Consider the following 15,334-nt stretch of genomic DNA (forward strand, 5'->3'; position numbering starts at 1 on the left):
ACCTCCAAATGCTCCACCAGGTTCTCATAATAACTGTAGGAGCAAAATCCCCTATTTCTAGCAGAGGGAGGGGAAAAGGAACCGTTTTGAAATACACCAGAGTACTCTCTACAAGGCCTGATCTCAGGGGAAACTACCTAGAGCCTAATCTGCAAGAGTTTTATCAGAGCCTAACTCACCTGGGGGAAAGAAAATACATAACTCCAGCTGGCTCTAGCCATTCCTTCCCACTTAAGAGGGAATAAAAACAATTGAAACATTTGTGAAGTTCACCATGCAGAGATGCAGACACAGGCTTTACTAAGAGACTGAGAACTAATTTCACAGGTCTTCCCCTCTCCCCACCTTACCTCACAGTCCCATTACTAAAGGCCTACTTACAGCAGCAACTTTTACCCAGTACATCATGTCCAGCTATCAGGAGAAAATTACAAGTCATACCAAAAGGCAAAAACCACAATCTGAAAAGACAAAGCAAGCAGAACCACACATGGCAGTGATGTTGGAATTATCGGACCAGGGATTTAAAACCACTATGATTAATATGCTAAGGGTTCTACTGGATAAAACAGACAGCATACATGAATATATGGGCAATGTAAAGGAGAGAGATGGAAATCCTAAGAAAGAACCAGATTGAAATGCTAGATCAAAGGATACTGTAACAGGAATGGAGAATGCCTTTGGTGCGCTTATTAGTAGACTGAACTCAGCTGAGGAAAGAATCTCTGAGCCAGAGGACATAGCAATAAGAATCCTTGAAAACCAAATGGCAAAGACAACAAAAACCTGAAAAAACAATTTAAAGAATAGAATGAAATATCCAAGGACTGTGGGACAACTACAAAGGGTGTCGCATACACATAATGGGAACACCGGGAGGAGAAAAAAGAGAGAAAGGAACAAAAGAAATATCTGAAATAATAATAACTGAGAATTTCCCTAAATTAATGTTAGATGCCAAACCACAGGTTCAGGAAACTCAGAGAACACGAAGCAGGATAAATGCCCTAAAAAACTCCACTTAGGCTTATCATTTTCAAACTACAGAAAAATCAAAGATAAAGAAAAAATCCCCACAGAAGCCAGAGTAAAAAACACCGTACCTTTAGAGGAACAAAATTAAAAATTGCATTTAACATCTCAGAAACCATGCAAACAGGGTGCCTGGGTGGCTCGGTCGGTTAAGCATCTGCCTTCAGCTCAGGTCATGATCCCAGGGTCCTGGGATTCAAGCCCCATATTGGACTCCCTGCTTCTCCCTCTCCCTCTGCCTGCTACGCCCCCTGCTTGTGCTCTCCCTCTCCCTCTGTCAAATAAATAAATAAAATCTTTAAAAAAAAAAAAAGAATGCAAGCAAGAAGAGAGTGGAGGTATTTATAGTGTTAGGAGAAAATGAGGCACAGCAAGGTCACAGGAACAACTAATACTGTATTGTGGCAAGATTTAGTTTTGAACACTGACACATAAGAAATACCTAATAAACTTCTAAATTAAGAGAGGCAGCATAGTGGTATAGTGCAGTATGGACTCAACCCAGAATGCGGGGCTTCAATCCTAGCCACTTCTTACTACCAGTGTGATCTTGGACAACATCACAGTGCCTTCTTCATTTGTGAAATGGGAATAATAGTGCCTACCTCATAGGGTTATTATAAGAATTCAGCAAGTTACTATTTCTAAAGCCTGGCATAGTGTTATTTAAGAGCTTGCCAAATAAATAAATTTGATCATTTGGAACCTGGTGTTCACCATGTCATCGATGCTATCCAATTCTTTCTGTTCCTCATGTGCTGCCTGCTTTAGTTTCCTATTGCTATGATCATTCTCTTCTTCCATCTCCTGTTTTGTTTTACTTATCTTTTTTCTCATTTTCCCTATTATTTATTATGTCCATTTCTGTAACCCACTCTCACAACAGGAAGATTTCACTTCCAGCTTATCACTGATGACCTCTACTACTTCTGCTACTTCCCACTCTCTCTCGGCTTTTGCAGAGCATCAGAGACCAGCATCTTGCCATGGCAGCATGGCAGAGAGTATATGCAATGGCAAGAACACCTCATGGTGTGGGGGAGGCTCCATGGAGCCCTTGGAAAGTCAGAGTAAGGGGCGCCTGGGTGGCTCAGTCGGGTAAGTGTCTGCCTTCGGCACAGGTCATGAGCTCAGGTCCTGGGATCAAGCCCGCATCGGGGCTCCCTGCTCAGCAGGGAGTCTGCTTCTCCCTCTGCCTCTGCCCCTCCCCCCACTCCTGCTCTGTATCTCTCTCTCTCTCAAATAAATAAAACCTTAAAAAAAAAAAAAAGAGTAAGACCCATCTGAAGTCTCATAGGAGACTCTAAGTAAGTCACAATTTCTCTCTCTTTTTACGTAGAATGGGTCTCATAAGCTTGTCTAGATCAAATCAGGCAATGCATGTTAAGAGCTTAACAGAATCTGGAGTTAGTCCATCTTACAACAACACATAGAAGTAAACCACAGTGATAAGAAACACAAAAAGGTGGAGAGGAATGGTAACAAAAAGCATTAGAAGATAAAAGGACCAAGAGCAGTGAATCCCTTCTAGTTTCAATTATTATCTAGGTGTGTCTAGTGTGCATTTTTCTATTCATCCTAACTTGGGATTTGTTGGGTTTCTTGAATCTGAGGGTTTGTATCTTTCCTCAATTCTGGAAAAACGTCAGACATTTTCTCTTTGAATATTGTCATTCCCTCATTCTTCTGCATCTCTTTCTGGTACTCCTTTTCAATGTATTTTCGCCTCTTTTCCTCTATCATACATATTTATTAACTTCTCATTCATATTTTCCATCTCTTTCTCTCTCCTATATTCTGGTAAATTCTCCCAATCAACTTTGGATTCACTTGTGATTAAGAATAATTTTCTTGTTTCCCTTCTCTAAGCTAAAGATGAGCCAAACAAGTTTGTATCATCTTTTGCCGAGTATTTCCCCTATTACCCACAATAACTTTTGGAGGCTCCCAGCCATATAAGAAATCTCTGATTCAACTTGCCACCTTTCACATACTCTAGGCTTTGCCTCCTGATGGTCCTTTAAACCAATGCTAACCCAAGACTTAACAGAGAGCCTCTGGGGAAGTGGCTCTCTGGGAAGCCACTGACTTTGAGACTTGCCCGCTTTTCTGAATTGGCCTCTAAGATTTTCCCTTACTTTGTTTTGAACTAGGCAATGAATTTATTTTTTTTAAAGATTTATTTATTGGGGTGCCTGGATGGCTCAAATGGTTAAGTGTCTGCTTTTGGGTCAGGTCATGATCTCCAGGTCCTGGGATCAATCCCCACGTTGGACTCCTAGCTCAGTGGGGAGTCTGCTTCTCTCTCTCCCTCTACTTCTCCCTATTCTCGTGATCTGTCTCTCACTCTCAAATGAATGACTGGAATCTTTTAAAAAAGATTTATATATTTATTTATTTTATTTATTTATTTTTAAAGATTTTATTTATTTATTTGACAGAGACAAAGACAGCGAGAGAGGGAACATAAGCAGAGGTAGTGGGAGGCGGAGAAGCAGGCTTCCCGCTGAGCAGGGAGCCTGATGCAGGGCTGGATCCCAGGACCCTGGGATCATGACCTAAGCTGAAGGCAGATGCTTAATGACTGAGCCACTCAGGCGCCCCATATTTATTTTAGAGAGAGAGAGAGACAGTGTGCGAGATAGAGCACTAGAGTAGGGGAAGGGAGAGAGGGAGAGAATCTTCAAGCATACTCCCTGATGAGCACGGAGCCATGTGGGGCTCAATCTCACCATCCATAAGATCATGACCTGAGCCAAAACCAAGAGTCAGACACTTAACCAACTGAGGTAACCAGGCGCCTGTAGGCAATGAATTTAAATATCATTAAAAAAAGTTGTTTTTAGCATTTTTAAGTGCATCATAATGTGGTAGATCCTCAGGGTAGTCTGTCCATCCTATTTGCAGAAGTAGAAGGTACAATGTTCTTACTCATCTTTGTACTTTCATGCCTTAAAGGATAGGTGCCTGGCACATAGTTAACATTGAAAAACATCTGTAGTGAATCATAGAATAGTGGAAAATTTCAACTCAGGATAAAATCATGCACTTTTCCCCCAAGTTATCTACATAAATGGATGCAACTTGATTTTTTTTTCCTGCTTGGATTAGACACACATAATGTTTCACATTTATGTTATGTTGACCTTATATCTAAGGTGGCAAAGATAAAAAATTTAAAAAAGGAGTTGTAAAAATAAAAAAAAATGAAAAGACTGTTAAAAAAAATAAAATAAAATGCACTTGGACTGTTAAAAAAAAAAAAGTAAAGATTAGCAAATAATTTTTCTGCATAGCCAAGCAAGCAGTAGTGTTACTAATTGGCAAGTATGATAGTTATTCAATTTATTTTTATTTTGGAGGCAGTATCAGACAATTTGTAATTTAAATAATTTAAAATTATAAAATAATATTCCAATACCTACATTTAGCACTAGTTTACTCTTCGCAATCACTTCCTCAAGAGTCTCATTTGTTTCCTCTTTCCACAGGCTAATGAAAGTATTAATTTCTGGGGATATTGAAGGATCAGGACTCCCATCACATTGAATGTAGTGTTTCCACTGTGGAATAAAAATGTCTGAAGGTTCACACTGATGAAAATTCAAAGATTAAATAACTTTTTTCAAAGTATCAGTTCTCATAACCTAGTTTTTCCAATTTAGGCAAAAAATATTATGACTTTAACTGCTTACTTGAGATATCTCTAAAATAATAAAATTCTCTTCATCAAAATAATTTCAAAGCTTCCATAATTCAAATAAATAACAATTCTAGTAATTGTCATATTTTTAAAACAGTATTTATGAGTTGGTTTTGTTTTGCTTTCTTCTCTAATCATATAACTTCTATATTTACAAAAGCCAACACAGGCTAATTTCCACTTCTCAAATTGTTACTAATTGTTAATCACCATTGGCATTTTAGTATGAGTTCTTCCATTCATTCTGTAGTCTATGCAAATTCTGCATTTGTAATCATATTGTACTTACAGTTTTTTGCTTAAAATTATACCGCCATCATCTTTTGCCATATTGTTAGTTTTTTCTTCTTCTCCTGATAATAATCTTTATTGTTTCCAAACTTACGCTGTTTTGAGCAACACTAGATTCCATGAAGCTCAGTTTTCTATTTTAATTTAGAATAATTTCCTCAGTATAGATTCCCCAAAATTAAATCAGAGTCAAAAGATATAAAAATTTCAAGGGTCTTATTATTGACAAATAGTTTTCTACAAAGCTATGTGAATTTACTTTGCTACATGCAATATAGGAGATTTGTCAGATTAGAGATGTTTTACAGACAAAGTCAAAGTTTGGGAGGAGTAAAAAGGATATCAGACTATAACTCCCTCTTGTGGTACAAAAGTATTAGTTCACACACACGTAACACACACAAATCAGTCTTACCTGAGAAAGCAATCTAGTATCTCGTTTCAATTTCTCTGCTTCAGGAAAACACCCCTCTAATAAATAAAGTTCTTCAAGTTCTTCATTTCTCCTTTCCAGATCCTGTTACGTGGAGATAAATACATTGGCTAGCTCTTTAATTTTAGCTTTATGTTTCACAAGTAGCCTCTAAACTTTACTGACAAAATACTTTCAAAATGAACACTAACTAAAGTTAGTTTAAATGTAACTGCTATTTCCAAAAGGTTTCATCTGAAACTGTGGTTTGTGAATGATCTGCAGACTCCTAGTGGGTCCCCAAGACTCTTTAGGGATCTGTGAGGTCAAATCTGTCTACATAATAATACTAAAACAGTATTTGCCTTTTTTGCTGTGTATACATTTGCACTAATGGCACAAAATGGTATAAAATTCCTGGTGCCTCAGGACAAATCAAGTCACAAGCTGTACTAGGGGGCACATTCTTTGGGGGAGAGGGGTGGGAAACAGCCAGTTTCACATAAGAATGATGTGATGAAGTGAAAATTATTAATTTTATTAAATGTCAACTCATCAGTGTATGTCTTTTGATTATTCTGTGTGATAAAATGGGAAGTATACATAAAGCACTTCTGCTGCATATCAAAGGACAAGACTGTCTTGAGAAATACTTGTGCAATTATTAGAGTATCTTGGCAGAACCTCTCAAAAATGAATGAATTGAGCATGTCAATTCCAGGGAACAACTAAAAGTATTTGTTACCAATGATAAAATTCAAGTTTTCAAATAAAAATTCAAATTTTAAAGGGGTACCAGGGTGGTTCAGTCGGTTGAGCATCCGACTCTTGGTTTCGGCTCAGGTCATGATTTCAGGTCATGGGATCAGGCCCTATATCGTGGGGCTCTGTGCTCAGTGGGGAGTCTGCTTGAGATTCTCTCTCTTCCTCCCGCTCTGCCCTTCCCCCCTGCTCTCTCTCTCTCAAATGAATCTTTAAGGAAAAAAATTCAAATTTTAGGAAAACTTATATCTACGCTGTGAGCTTGACATTTTTTCCTTAAAAACCTTTCTGATTTGATTGCAGATGAAATTAGTGCATGTGATTTTTGATAATGAACAATAAAAATGTGTCAGTATTTGGAAGGAAATAATTCAGTAAACCAAATTTTTCCAAGCAACGAATGCATGATATTGCTGAATCATACATGGATACAAGATCTACTTAAAGAGTAAGATAGATCAATGTTTTAGTGTAACAGAGCATGAAAAGCTCATTGATATGATTTCAGATTCCATATTGAGAAACTATCATTTATTGAGTTTTGGTATAGTATCAAAAAGAATATTCACAGTTATCTGAAAGGCTATTACAATATTCCTTTTTCCAACTATGAATCTTTGTGAGGCCAGATTTTCTTCATATACTTCAATCAAAACAACACACTGAAACAGACAAAATACTGAAGTAGATATGAGAATCCAGCTGTCTTTCGTTAAGTCTGACATCAAAGAGATTTTAAAAATATAAACAATGCCACTTATTTCCCTAATTTAAAAAATATATAATGTGTGGTTATGGATGTAACTATTGTATTATAATAATCATTTCACAATATATACAAATATTGAATCACTATGTTGTACACATGAAACTAATATAATATTGTATGTCAATTATAAATCAATAATATATATTATATATGTAATTCTATGTATAGTTGTTTTCTTTCTTTAAATGTTAATATATTTTATTTTTACTAATGTTTATTTTTAACAATATTTAATATCTATTAATATAATGCATCTTAAAATTTCTCAGTTTGAATTTCTAATATGGTAAATATTGATAGATATAATCCACATAAACAAATCTCCTTGGGGGTCTTCAATTTTTAATACTTAAGAGGTTTCTCCTCAGATCAAAATATTTCAGAACTACTGATCTGAAAAATTCTGGTGAAAAGCTTTGCACAGTGGCAGTATCGTAGCCAATGAGGTGTATCCGAGGCGCGATTATTGCTAATTGAAAAATTCTGGCGAAAAAGAGAAGTAAAGCTAAAACAGGAGAGGGCGCCTGGGTGGCTCAGTCGGTTAAGTGTCTGCCTTCAGCTCTGGTCATGATCCCGGGGTCCTGGGATCGAGCCCAGCATCAGGCTCCCTGCTCTGCAGGGAGCCTGCTTCTCCCTCTCCTCCCCACTTGTGCTCTCTCTATCTCTGTCTCTCTCTCTCTCAAATAAATAAATAAACTCTAAAAAGAAAAAATTAAAAAAAAAACTGAAACAGGAGAGGTAGAATTTGAGTTTGGGGGGGTGGGGGAGGGGCATCCCTGTTTATCTATAAAACAGATTGAGAAAAATAACAGTGCTTACAAGCAAGGGCTCCGAAGCAAAGCTATTTATGTCTAAATCCTGGCTCTGCTGCTTACTTTCCCTATTCCTCAATTTCCTTATCTGTGAAATGTGGGTAATAATTTCACTAACTTTCTGGTAGGATTAAATGAGTTAAACCAGTTTATAAAGGCCTAAACATTAGTGGTAGGTATGGGGGAGAGTGACATTACATGGCCAAACATATCTGACAGCCACATAGTGTGTCTTCATTAATAAGATTACTAGGGGCGCCTGGGTGGCTCAGTTGGTTAAGCATCTGCCTTCAGCTCAGGTCATGATCCCAGGGTCCTGGGATCGAGTCCTACACTGAGGTCCTTGCTCAGCGGGGAGCCTGCTTCTCCCTCTGCCCGCCGCTCCCCCCCCCCCGCTTGTGCGCATGAGCTCTCTGTCTGTCTCTGACAAATAAACAAAATCTTTTAAAAAAATATTACTAATGTTTATATACTTTTGCTTCAAGTTGATGCCATTTTTCTTTCTCAATCCGTTGTATTTCAAGCCTTTCCATTTCTTCTTTTTCATATTTCACACGAGCCTCCTCTAAAGAACCAAAAAAATTTTTTTTCTCAGTGATTAAATCAATCTATTTTTAAGCCCTTAAAATTGCTTAAAGTATTTTCAAGATGTAAGGGTGGTGGAATATTTTATAGAAGTCACAACCATATCATGTGGTAGAAATAAGACGAATGCTAGCCTTCTTTCAAAAAACAACATGACTCAAACTTTCTGGCCAAGAAAATAGGACTATAATGATATTTCTCTTGCCCAGAAAGTTTATAGAAATCCAATAATGATTTAACCAATAAAAAGTGACAGATCTATCATGGGTAATTAAGGAGAGGTAAAGTCTTCAGAAGATTTCCGTAAGTTTGTGACATCTACATCATCAGAAGCAACTACCCTAATCTTCTCTTGGTTTCACTATTAAAAACAAAATATGAAATATATGTTGAAGAATATGAGTTTAATCCAATATAATAAAATTTGCCCCAAGATCTAGATCCTGATAATGTATTCTTATCATGAGCCACCTAAGAAGGATTTATAATGATTACACATAAAAAAATCAACATGGAACCAGAGGACAGACTTTTAAAACCTGAATTTGAATCCACACGTTCTTAATGCTAAAAGCTACAACCACTTGAAATAATCAGATCTTTAAAATCATTTTGGTATTTTAAATAACTGATATTTTTATTAATTTTTAACTGACTTTTTTTTTTACAAATGAAAATCCTCTTTAAATTTGGCAAATAAATATTATTAAACTATAAGAACTTAGGCTGCTCTGTACATTTCTTGCTAGTGTCTACTTCCTATATTTAGTGAATTTGAGTTTCAGAATTCTTACTGTACAATAAGCACCAATGCCTCTGATTTCATCAGTAAATACAAACACTTCAAGATAGGGTTGCCAGAGTTAGCAAATAAAAATACAGAGTGCTTAGTTGAACTTGAATTTCAGATAAAAGAACTGCCTTTTTAAAAAAATTGAAGTATGTTCCATATTGCATGAGGCAAATTATCCCAAATTATCCATTGTTTATCTGAAATTCAAATTTAACTAGGCATTCTGTATTTTACCTGGCAACTCCACTTCTGAAAGTGATGGGTGTGTACTAACAGAACTTTCTGGGTACCCTTTAAACAGCAGACATTTATTATAAAACAGATGAAATTTGAAAAATCGAAGAATTTTGAAAATTCTTTTAAAAGAATGTAGAAATACCAACCTACTGTTATATTTCCTGCATATGAAAATAGTAACACTGTGTATTTTGTACCTTCCTCTTTCTGCCGCCTTTCCTCCTCCTCTTGTAGCTGCTTTAATCGTTCAGCTTTGGTTATTTTCCTCTTCTTCCTGCCAGACTTAAATGTCACAACATAAAGAAAGGCTATTAATATGCACCCAAATTACTTTAAAACACATATCCCTCAAATAGTAATTATGAAAAACACTTATGCTTCCATGAATCTAGTCTTTCATTCGTTCAAATAAGACTATTATGAACAAAGCCTCGACCCAATGCATTGAGGACAAAGCATGGAAACAAGTAAGAAAAATAAGCATATAAGTTATTTAAAGGCAAGAGTGACAGTGCCAATTTAATTACTATACAATTAGTACCATGCAATTAATATGAAATTTACATAATTTTCTCATTCCCAGTTTCCGCATCTTTAAAATGGTGCTAAATAAGACCTCATTTGGGGGCGCCTGGGTGGCTCAGTCAGTTGAGTGTCCACTCTTGATTTCCGCTCAGGTCATGATCTCAGAGCTGTGAGTCGAGCCCCGTGTCGGGTTCTGCGCTCAGCACAGAATCTGCTTCAAATTATCTGTCTCTCTCAATCTCTGCCCCTCCCCCCACTCATGCACCCTCTCTGTCTCGCAAATAAATAAAATCTTTAAAAAAAGACCTCATTTTATTGTTGTAAGGATTAAAATAAAAATATATATACAATATAAAATAGATATCAAATATATATAAAATATATGTAAAAATAGTTTTAATACTACTATATGTCTATAATGATTAAAAAACTTTATAGAGGGCGCCTGGGTGGCTCAGTCGTTAAGCGTCTGCCTTCGGCTCAGGTCATGATCCCAGCGTCCTGGGATCGAGTCCCACATCGGGCTCCCTGCTCCGCGGGAAGCCTGCTTCTCCCTCTCCCACTCCCCCTGCTTGTGTTCCTGCTCTCACTATGTCTCTCTCTGTCAAATAAATAAATAAAATTAAAAAAAAAAAAAAAAAAAAAAAAAAAAAAAAACTTTATAGAGCAGGTAGGATTTAAGTTTGTGCCCAAAAGATTTTAACATTCAGATATGTGGGGAAGGTATCTCAGGAAGAGGGAAATGCAGGCAATAAGATATGGAGACGGGATGGCACTGGAAAGGCCAAGAAGTTCATGGGCCCTGGGGAGATTCCAAGAAAAGGTTATAGAAATGAAAATGGAAGAAAAGGCTGGAGCCTATGCTATAGAGGTTGGACATTATTCTAAAAACGTGGAAACCCCCTAAAAGTTTTTGAGAAGGGCTGTGGCTATTAAGAATATAATTTTGAAAACTAACTTTGTATTAGAAAAAAAAAGATTATGAAGAGGATACCATTTGGGTGACTATTAAGAGTAGTTACTAAAACTAAAGTCATAACAATGTAATAAACACAGGAGAATGGATCCAATAAATATTATATAAGCTAACTTATTTGATAATGATAAAAATTGGAGGCAAGGAGAAGAATGAGTTAGAGAAGAGTCAAAAAGAAAAACTGTAGTCCAGAACAAGTAAATTTGGATGAAACATTGTTGAAAGGAGTTTAAATATAATTAATATGAGTGTGAGTAGAGCATCCAGGCAATGTTTGCTGGCACTGAACCTGGAGAACTGAGGTTTAGCAAAGAGATCAGGGCTATGGAATACAAATTTGAGAACTATCTTGGTGATAACGACCTCCTCTCCATTTTCCCGGGGAAGGATAGAAAGAAAAGAGCACTATCTCAATTTAGCAATCAGTAGAGTGGTTACTCCTTGGAATATGCAGACTTTTGGATGACCATCTTCTCCTTTTGGCTCACTTACTGCAATGCTCCATTGGAATCTCTAATCCATTAGCCCTACCATTTCTTCATTGATCATTAAGCCCCCCATTCCTCCACTTCTTTACCCAGGTTAGGTTTCACAACTCATCACCATAGTCACTAACATATATTTCCACTTCCCCCATTTTCCTGTCCCTCAGAGAAGCTCAGCTGGCAAATTCCTAGATGTAGTTCAACTCAACTCTCCATTTATTCTGCACTAGCAATAGGAGCAGCTGAACCTTGCCAGAGAAAAATACATGAGCTCAAATTTATGAGCATAAATTTTAAATAGACTTTGTGCCATCCAGTATTCCTACCACTGCTTCATTCTCCTCACTCTTCAAACCTCCAAAATCCTCTCCTCTTTCTTATTCTTAGCTGTTGACTTTCTCTCTCATACCACTGGAAACTCTGAGAATAATTTCAGTTACACACCCAAATCTTTGAACCTATCTACATATCTTGGTCTGCCTTCCCTCCCTTTATGTTGTATGATCTATATCCCTTCTGCTATTTAAGGCTGAACCTGCCACTTTTACACTGGATCCTATCTTTTACTGCCTATTTAATAAGACTTGGCTCCTGTAATTAATACCTCTAGTTATTCATAAATTCCTCCCTCCCTATATTTCACATCCCTTTCCATTTTTTGCTCTAATTCCATTACCTTTTATATCAGACCGCCTAAAAAGACTTGCCCACTGCTTCTACTTTCCCATTTTCTGCATGACCCACTCTAATTGGGCTTTCATTTCATTTTTATTGCTACATTAAAACCTCTCCTGTCAAGGAATCTTACAATGGCTGGACAGTCTGATTCATTTTTCAGTACAAATAAATGTGTTAATACACATCCTCATGACAAGCTACCTCACGTTTTATAATGAGCCAGGTATGAATTGATTCTATTTCCTCACATGCTGTTTTAAAAAGATGCAATTTTAATGTTCTGATCTTAACACAATTTACATTTTAGGGTCAACACTGAATGTTCCATAGAAACCAGGACTGAAATTTTAGGCAACCAAAGCCTGTTTGTGAATACAGATCTTCCTTGAGATGGGGTTACATCTCGGTCAACCCATTTTAGGTTGAAACTACGGTAAGTAAAAAATGCATTTAATATACCTAGCCTACCAAACATCATAGTTTAGCCTACCCTACCTTAAAAGTGCTTAGAATACTTACGTTGGCCTACAACTGGACAAAATCATCTAACACAAAGTTTATTTTATAATAAAGTCTTGAATATCTCATGTCCTATACTGAATATTGTACTGAAAGTGAAAAACAGAATGGTTGTATGGGTACAGAATGGTTATAAGTGTTTTGGTTGTTTAAGCCTGTGATCAGCTGGCTGGCTGAGCTGGGTGGCTCACTGCTGCCACCCAGCGTCTTGGGAGAGTATTGTACCACCTATCACTAGCGCAGGAAAAGACCAAAATCCAAAATTTGAAGAATGGTTTCTACTGAATATGTATCACTTTTATGCCATCATAAAGCTGAAAAATCACAAGTAGAACCATTGTAATTTGGGGACTGTATGTATAGTGTTCTAAAATTAAAATAGGATTTAAAGTACAGATATGAACAATAAGTCCCCCCGTTGCCCATTCTTTACAGTTCGATGCTGGGAAGTACTTGGGCACCATTCTTAATCTATTCAAATAAAGTCAATTCAAAGAAAAGTATTCTAAGTCCTGTAAAATCTCTTCACAGTTGTATTGCTAAAAGAATCCGAATGTCAAAATTTCATTAATAATGCCGTTTTCTTTACTGGAAGAACAGTCATAGTTATTAGCTGGGAACAACTGGAATCATCTATGTATTCATTAACCTATAAGGCAATTTTCCCCTACAATCTAATTCATGTCTTCTGCTATTCCATGTATTCTATGAAGTACAGTGGTTTCTGAAAAAAAAAAAACAAAAACTGCTGTAAATGCAGTGATAGATCTTCTAACAGTATAACTTTTCTGTAGTCTTGTACAATTTTCCTTGCTTTTGCAACGAATAATACTAGTTTAAGTTATATCAAGTTTCACAAGCATCTTTAGTGAAAACATTAAGCTTATTTACATTTTTGGTGATACCTTTAAATCTTTCTTCATTGAAAAATTAATATCATAAATTACATTGTGAGAGGGTTTTTTGCATCTTTGTTGCACAATAATCTCACAGGTAACGTCACTAAAAATTATTACCAGTTCCACAACTCCAGGCTACAACATATAAGAAATTCACACTATCGCAATACCTCTACTGCCATATTTCACCACAAAGAACAAAAGACAAAAAGTCCCTTGGTACCTTCATTAGAGAAAGCTTTGCTAACATCAATATTTGAATTTTCCCTTAGTTTCATAGCCTAGGCCCTGGGGCAATGAACCACTAAGATTTAGATCCACTTTGGTTTTGTAAAGCAAGAGAGTAATTGTGAAAAGGGAGGACTTCATGACAGATTTTTCCCAGTAAAGGCGAAATATGGAAGTTGATGATCTGGAAATTGATTTCCATAAAACTATCTGTGTCCTGGCATCCTTAGAAAATCTTTGTGTATCTCTGAGAGTACTTTTTACTTGTAGGTTTATTTTGGTAAAAAGACTTCTGATCCAGACTGCTGCAATAGCTTTGTAACTGGTCCTCCTGATTCTACTCTTACTTCCCTACAATGAATTTTCCACTCACCTTTTAAAAATGTAAATCAGACCATATCACTCTTCTGCTTACAACTTTCCTAGGCTACCAATCACACTCAGAATAAAACCCAAACATTTCACCATGGCCTACTTGGCCATTATTGCAATAACTGTTTTTTTCTTTCTAGAATCTCATCTCCCAGGTAATTATTGACTAACTCCCTTGCTTCATCTAGGTCTCTACTCAAACTTTACTTCCTTAATCACCCTATATGAAATAGCATCACCACTATTCCCTACCCCACATTTCTCACTGATCCCTTTCTTGGTTTTCTGCATTTTCAAAGCTATCTGAAATTATATACGTCACCTCACCTCCCCCAGATAGAATGTAAGCTTTATAAAATGACACCACCATCTCAAAGAGATATCTGCACCCCCATGTGTACTGCAAGACATGGAAACAAACTGTCCATCCATAGAAGAATGGATAAATATAAGTGGAATATTATTCAGCCATAAAAAGAAGGAAATCTTGCTATTTGTGACAACATAGATGAACCTTGAGGGCATTATGCTAAGTGAAATAAGTCAGAGACAAACACTGTATGATCTTACTTACATGTGGAATCTAAAAAAGCTGAACTCATAGAAACAGAATAAATTGGTGATTGTCAGGGGCTAGGGCATGGGTGAAATGGGCAGATATTTGTCAAAGAGCATAAACTTCCAGTTACAAGATGAGTAAGTTCTGAAGATGTACTGTACAGCATGCTGACTACAGTTAACAATACTGTATTGTATACTTGAAAGTTGCTTAGTCAATCTTAAATGTTTTCACCACACACACACACACATACATACACACACATATATATAATGGTAATTATGTGAGATGACAGATGTGTAATTAACTTTAGTTTGGTAATCACTTCATAATATATAAGTACATCAAATTGTTACATTGTAGACCTTAAACTTATAGAATGTTATATGTCAATTATATCTCAATAAAGTGGGATAAAAAAAGAATGTAAGTTTCATGAGATCAGAGACTCTGTCTTGTTACTGTTCTCTTAATGTCTAGAACGCTGCTAAATCGATGAAATAAGTATTCGTCCATACAGATGCAAGGCCTTATATACAAAGATCTTCATTCTTACCTTGTTTGTGATAGCAAAAAAGAGGGACAACATAAAAATCATAGTACATACTTTCAATGAAATATGATGCAGCTGTGAAAAGAAGTGACACTATCTCATTGTGCTGAAACAAAAAGGTCCAAAGACATACCTATTCTA

General features: G+C 36.4%; 1 protein-coding gene and 1 pseudogene across 5 annotated transcripts in view; one reads left to right on the forward strand and one right to left on the reverse strand.

Annotated features, from left to right (window-relative positions):
- The window catches only part of DNAI7 (dynein axonemal intermediate chain 7), a 63,853-nt gene that overhangs the window by 38,090 nt on the left and 10,429 nt on the right, over positions 1 to 15,334 (reverse strand). For all 5 annotated transcript variants that reach the window (XM_036109640.2, XM_036109636.2, XM_036109639.2 and 2 more), the window contains 4 exons: positions 9,597 to 9,681; positions 8,258 to 8,349; positions 5,445 to 5,546; positions 4,461 to 4,598 (listed from right to left, as the gene is read on the reverse strand). In XM_036109640.2, coding sequence (XP_035965533.1) covers positions 4,461 to 4,598; positions 5,445 to 5,546; positions 8,258 to 8,349; positions 9,597 to 9,681 — 417 coding nt within the window. The remainder of the gene's footprint in view (positions 1 to 4,460; positions 4,599 to 5,444; positions 5,547 to 8,257; positions 8,350 to 9,596; positions 9,682 to 15,334) is intronic.
- On the forward strand, positions 7,385 to 7,466 carry LOC118546744 (U4 spliceosomal RNA; annotated as a pseudogene).

Source organism: Halichoerus grypus, chromosome 6 (genome assembly GCF_964656455.1).
Source record: "Halichoerus grypus chromosome 6, mHalGry1.hap1.1, whole genome shotgun sequence".
NCBI lineage: Eukaryota > Metazoa > Chordata > Mammalia > Carnivora > Phocidae > Halichoerus > Halichoerus grypus.